Source organism: Macrosteles quadrilineatus, unplaced genomic scaffold (assembly GCF_028750875.1).
Source record: "Macrosteles quadrilineatus isolate MER2022 unplaced genomic scaffold, UCM_ALF_1.0 Scaffold_9__3_contigs__length_116548681, whole genome shotgun sequence".
Taxonomy (NCBI): Eukaryota; Metazoa; Arthropoda; class Insecta; order Hemiptera; family Cicadellidae; genus Macrosteles; species Macrosteles quadrilineatus.
Genome location: NW_026542602.1, coordinates 103,142,520 through 103,149,441, shown reverse-complemented (window position 1 = coordinate 103,149,441; position 6,922 = coordinate 103,142,520). Strand labels below are relative to the sequence as shown.

Genomic DNA, 6,922 nt, shown 5'->3' with positions numbered 1-6,922 from the left:
TACGTTTTCAAAAGATCGCTTTGAAAGCGATCCCGCAGATTTGTTACAGCGAGTCTGTGGACTCGCGGTGACATTTTTTCGGCGTTGTAAACTGCTCAATTTGAGCAATATTAAAAAAATAAAATTAAAAGATCAAAAGGTTACAGCTTAAATTTAAAAGCTATCAAAGCTAAATTAGAATAATATTTTCATTAGCAGTATTAAAAATAATTTAATTAAAATAGTAACTAAACAAAATAATTAATTTCTAATATAACATTATTAATAGTCATTAAAGTCGTTGATGTTGGTATATTATAACAACATTTACATTATTATTCTACAATCAATATTAACCCTTTGATTGCCACGGTTTTCAATATTGTTAGAATTCGATTCCGTCTGTGCTCTCCATATCAATGTCATCGGTACTGTCGCTGTCAGTTGTGTCGTTCTGGAGATCAACTACGATACGCTGGAAGTTGTCATCACGGATGCCTATTTCCTTTAAAAAGTCCTCTTTCTGAATATTCTCACTGTGTCGCACGCAGTTTTTCCAATCTTCAACGGTAACACGTTTAATAGACTCTTCCAGTAAATTTCTCACATCTTTAATCTTAAAAGTTTTGTTTTGCTCTGCCACCTCCCCTTTCACCTGTGACCAAATCAATTCTATAGGGTTGTACTGACAATGGTACGGGGGAAGTCTCACCACTTCATGCCCCATCCACAGAGCAATGTCATCGATTTCGAATCTTTTATATTCCTTTCTGTGACTTCTGACGATGTTTAATAATTCTCTGACAGTGTGTCTCGGGTTGTGAGGTATCCCTTTGCTGGTTAGCCATTCTGTAATGTCCTTTTTTTTAGTCTTTGAAGAGGGAATTTTTTCTTTCAGTTTTGAGTGATAGCTGGCATTGTCCATAACAACAATACACCCCTCATCTAAGAGTTTCAACATATCTACAAACCATTCTGTGAAAACTTCGTGGTTCATTTCCTTGTGGTAGTCACCTGTACATTTGGACTGAAACACCAGCTCAGCTCCTTCAATGAAACCGTGCTTTGCTGATCCGGCGTGAACAATGATTAATCTCGAACCTTTACTGATTGGGACACGCAAACCACCTTCGTTTGACGAATGTTGCCAAATGTATTTCTTTGAATGATTTTGGTTAATCCAGGTTTCATCCAGGTAAACTATAGGCCGCTGTAGTGGATCTTCTCTTAAGTCATGCATTTTTCGGAGGAATTCTAATCTTGCTGTTACTATGTCGTCTCTTTCCATTAAAAAACGCCTACCATCATTACACTTCTTAAATGTGAACCCACATTTTTTTAAAACCTTCCGCATAGAGTCTCGCCCCCCTCTAAACCCGATTTTATCTCTTAAAACATTCTTCAGTTTATCACAGGTCACATATTCTCCTCGATCATAGAACTCTAATACAGTACGTCGCACGACATCTCTGTCAAAGCCGTCAAGGCCTGTAATCCACTTTTTATGAGGCTTCTTTTTTGTAGATGATAGAAATTGGTTCCTACAATTATTATGTATAGGATTTTTGTTTCCTTCTGCGGTAATTCTTTGAATACTTCGAAGTGACAATGAGCATGCATCTGCAGTAGCTTGTTGTGTGTTTGAGGATAATTCCAATACTGTAACATTTGGATGGGTCTTAACTATATCCTTTAGGTTTTGATAAACACTAAACACTATTTTTTTAGTCTGTACTGAAATATCTGGAGCTTTAGTTGCCATTTCAAATCACACTGTATTACTTAAGTATACAGAAACCAAACCACATAGTAAACAAAAACATCAACAAATGATTACTCATTTGTTTTGACATTTGCTAACAAAGCGTTATCAGCTGGAGAGGCTATTAGACAAATAAGTGGAGAGGGGGATATATGTAAAATTCCCCTTAAACCGCCTAAATATTTCAGCCAGATTATAGTAAAAATATTATCTATGGTGCTTTTTGGTGTTTCAGTAGTTCTTGTGGGAAAATTAACAACTGACTGGAAACCATTGGCAAGAACAACATTGTTAAGTTTATTTCTATTACCATCCTCAAAATTCATCATGTTGATATTTATATCCCCCATTAATACTATGTGTTGGTATTTTTGAGAAAGTATTCCCAACAAAATATTTATTTTATCAATAAATTCTACTTCAGTTTTTTTAATAGGATTTCTATATAGGCCAACTAACAAAAATGTAGATTTTTTGGGTGGTAGTATCTTTTGAAATTCTACTAAACAACATTCAAATGTTGTTTCAGATAATAGATGATTTATTTCTTCTAAAATGATTTCTTTTGATTTAATAAAAGTTTTTGATAAAATGATTACCCCCCCACCACAGCTGTTACTGCGAGCAAAATGTGCACTTATATAGGTTGTACCCTTTAATATTAATTCTCTCTATGGATGTTTGAGTCAGTTTGTTCTCACTCAACACGACTACATTTGGATCTATTTCAGCTAATGTTATCGCTAATGAGTCAACATTTGATTTGAAACCCCTTATATTTTGGTGAAAAATACTGAATTCATTTATCTTAGTTTTATCAATATCATGTGATGGTTTATTGTGATGGTTGTCTAACTTATTACTAAAAAATTACTATTAATACTAGAATTTAACAGGTTGTTGATAGTAACAAGACTACTACTTTCTACACTGACACGGTATTTTAACCGAATGTTGATAGCTATGTCCACACTAGTGCGCTTTATGGTGTGCGCCAAGCGCATGCCTCTTAACGCATGCCTTGACGCAAGTAACATTAACCCAAAGTAAAACCTTGTCAAAAAATGAAATAGAAGATATAGTAAAACTTACAAAAATTGCAAATAGTCAAAATTATTTCAAATTTGATTCATCATACTACATACAAAAAGAAGGACTTGCCATGGGATCTCCACTTTCAGGACTGTTGGCAGACATAAAAATATGTGCATAACAGGGAATCAAAAAAAAATTATGAATGAAGTCAATCCGTTCTATAATAAAATAAAATATTGGTTCAGGTATGTCGATGACATTATGTCTATTTGAAGGTACGGAAGAAGAATCAAGAAGACTTTTAAACTGTATCAACTCCTTATCAAACACGATTCAATTCTCACAAGAGATACAAGAGAACAAAATAAATTTCCTAGACGTGACGATTTCAAAGGAAAATAGATCTCATAACTTTGAAATTTATAGAAAACCAACTACAAGTGAGTGCATAATACCAGCAGACTCAAACTACCCGTGGGAACAAAATATGTCTACATTCCACGCATTAACAAATAGGTTGATCAATATCCCAATGAACAAATCTAGTTTCACAAAAGAAAAGAATCTAATTAAATACTTGGCATTTAAAAATGGATACAACCCTAGAATGATAGAAAACATGATTAAGAAAAAACAAATAAAAAAGAAGAACAAAATTGTAACAGAAAAACAAAAGAATGGTTTTATTTGTGTTCCATATAATAGTAAATTCAATAGAGCAATCAGGAAAACATTCAAAAATTCTAAATGAAATGTAAGTTACCGAATCAAAAACAATGCATTAGAAGTAATTAATAAAAGAGCCAAAAAAGATAACAACCAAGCTGTAACATCAAAATATGAGAACTCTGGTATCTACAAAATAAAATGTTCAGATTGTGAAAAGTATTACATTGGACAGACAGGAAGGTCATTTAACTGTAGATATAAAGAACATGTACAAGCGTTTAAATCAAAGGATGTAACTAGTATGAAAAGTAATGTAGCAGAGCACATGCTTAATGAGAATCATAAATTCCCTAAAATTGAAACAGATATGTCAGTTTTGGACTACGGATAAAAAGGAAATAAATTAGATACAAAAGAAGAATATCATATATACTGCAGCTACAAGAAAGATCCAACAAATATAATCAATACGATGCAAGTAAAGAAACAAAATCCTATGAAAAAAATTTAAAATTAAAGAATATTTAACACAAACGTCAAGAGAAAGATAAAACAAACCCGTAATCAATTATAAATAAATAAATAAAAAGGATAATCTTTGGTCATGAAATTTTGTCATATATATATATGACAAAATTTCATGACCAAAGATTATCCTACCATAAATTTTAAGAAAAAGAAAATCATATGTCAAGATCATCACATGATGTTTATTTATTTGTCAATTTGTTGTATTTAAAGTGAGGTTAAATATGTTACTCTTGTAAATGGCCTAAAGGTATGTAGAGTTAAAAAAAATAAAAATTAATTTCAGGGTACTGAGTTAGTATGCTTTCTTTAATATATATATTTGTATATATATATATATAAATATATATATATAATATATGTGTCCGTTAGCACGATAACTTGAGCAAAAATGATCCGATTTTGATGAAATTTGGTACAAACGTGTAAACCTACATTCATTCAAACGAGTTTGCGAACCAGCATGATCGGACTATGGGAACGGGGGTTTATGTTTTATGTGGTAAAAATAGGTTTTTCTCATTTTGACCCTAAAAACACAAAATTTCACAACTTCTTTCCAAACCATTTTGTAGAGCTTAAAAAAACAAATAATTTAGTATATTGAAGCGTTATTGTGTGCCTAATTGAAGAAAATTCCAAAAAATTGTAAATTTAAAATTCCCATGTTATTCTTATAGAGAATAAGTCAACTGTTTTAGTTTGCTTGTTTATGGTCATATTTTGATTGAATTTGGAAAATGTATTCATTTCTTACTAAACTATTAAAATAAAATAAAAAAAACACCTTTTTATCCTCCCTGTTGCAGCAAACCTAAGTACCTACTCGTTAAACTAATTCTATTTAAATAGGGAATAAATGTGATATTTTTAAGGAGGCATTTTAGTGTAAATCCTATCGCAGGCTAATGGAAATTCGCTTAGTCTGCAGGTTTGCTGCGGTGGGGGTATTTATTAATATAGCATCTTGAATGAAAAATACACAAAATCCTGTCACAACCATAACAGACGTAAAAATGAATAAATAGTTAATTTTATTTTAATAAATATATGTTTTGCTGTAAATACATTTAGTTTTTGGACCATTTTACAATCAAAAGCTCATTAAGCCTTTGGTAAATTTGGTCTCTCTAAACAAAATTAAACCCCAAAAAATTAAAAAGTTACAAAATTTCTATAAGTTTATATAACTCCAAACAAACATTCCTGAAATATGAAATACCTTTTTCTGTTTTTATAGAGGCGTCCTTCGTGTCTATAAAACATTGGAATATGATGATTTATCAATTTTTGAATTTTTATTATCTAAATAAAATAATTACCGTTATGGCCAGGAACAAATGTTACGGTCTGGGATTAGCAATTAACGAGAATCACTATATTGTTTATTTAGGTTTAAACCTACTTAATTCTTATAATATTCCACAAGACTTGATAAACCATAATTTATTTTTAAAACGTTATAGTTATATATAACCATATATAACTCTATAAAATATAAGCGTTACCTTATATAAGGTAAAACAAAATACCTGTCAATGTAAACATAGTTCAATATCTATTTTTGACATCATTCAATTAATTAATTGTACCTTATGTTATAAAACAGATTTGTGTTGCAATTTAACTAAACACTGTGCAATTTACAATGATGTTTAAATTTATTTCCACGACCATAACACAATATATACAATCGATAAAGCTATTATGGTCGTGAAAAAAAAAAAAAAAAACACATGATGGCCGTGATACCCTGGTCGTGAAATAACGTATTATTTGGCTCTGTTCTAACGGCAGCCCTACACCTCATGTTTGAAGAGGCAAAGTGGATTTCTAGGTTAACGTAGCAATTAAAATATCATATCAACAAAAATTAACACCATGTCTACTTCATCAAATGACAATGTACGCTATAGGCCAGGGACATTAAAACGTACATTTCAACATTTTCACTCACACCTATGAATGTGTCAATAAAAGGAGCTGCTTGCAAAAGCCGGAGAGAAATTACTCTGTCACAATGCTGAATCAGATTACAACACCTACATTGTAACCTGCCAAATGTAGGACCCCCCATGGCAAAGTTTCTTCAAAATCTGACCATTCCTTAATTCTTCACAATTATTTATTCACCCTAAGTCAGCACCAAGCAGATCTCTATAACAGATTTTTTTCGGTGGCACCATACATACTGTAACGCATACTCCTCACCACTCCCTCGTGTTAGGCAGTCTATGGTGGCACCAAGTAAGTGCTAAAAGTGGGCGTTACCCGACATGTAGACGTACCTGTCTTACAAAAATACAAAATCTGGCGTCAGCGTTTTCAATATGATTAGAAGAGTGTATTATCGTGGTCATTGAGTAAGCATACACGGTACCAATGAATTGTAGAATCTACCCGAATCCAAATCTAAATCTATCTTGAGTTAATGGTCAATACTTTATGATATAAGTCAAAACAATGGATTAAATATACTTCCTTGTAAACATATTTTAATATTAGGTATATAACAACTTTTACTGATCAAAGTTAATGTCAAAACAGTTTAAAACACACATTTTTGAAGAGATTCTTTTCAAAATAAGTTTCAAGGATGTTAAATAATCCAGTAAGTTATACCATAGATAAAAACACACTCCTCAGGACAATATACCCTACACAATTATTTTTTATACCTTACACAAAAAGAAAATTAAGTATTATTGTGTTTTAAACGTCACATAAAATATCAACTAAGTTAGTCATTGCTACATAAACTACAATAATTGAGATCCCAAATATCATACATTGATATATCCCAAGGGAAGAATATAATCAATGCTACATTCAGCATACTCCCGTAAATTTCCCGTAAAAACTTCCCCTTTGGACTTCAAAATATGATTTCCAAACACGAACAGCTGTCGTAACAATAAATTATGTTTATTGTTAGTCCGCCATGCTGAA

The 6,922-nt window shown here is 31.7% G+C and overlaps 1 protein-coding gene across 1 annotated transcript; it reads right to left on the bottom strand.

Annotated features, from left to right (window-relative positions):
• Positions 1 to 364: 364 nt before the first annotated feature.
• Positions 365 to 1,219, bottom strand: LOC129003692 (uncharacterized). Its single transcript, XM_054431991.1, has one exon. It carries the CDS (start codon positions 1,217 to 1,219, stop codon positions 365 to 367), a length of 855 nt encoding a protein of 284 aa, XP_054287966.1.
• Between the last annotated feature and the right edge of the window lie 5,703 nt (positions 1,220 to 6,922).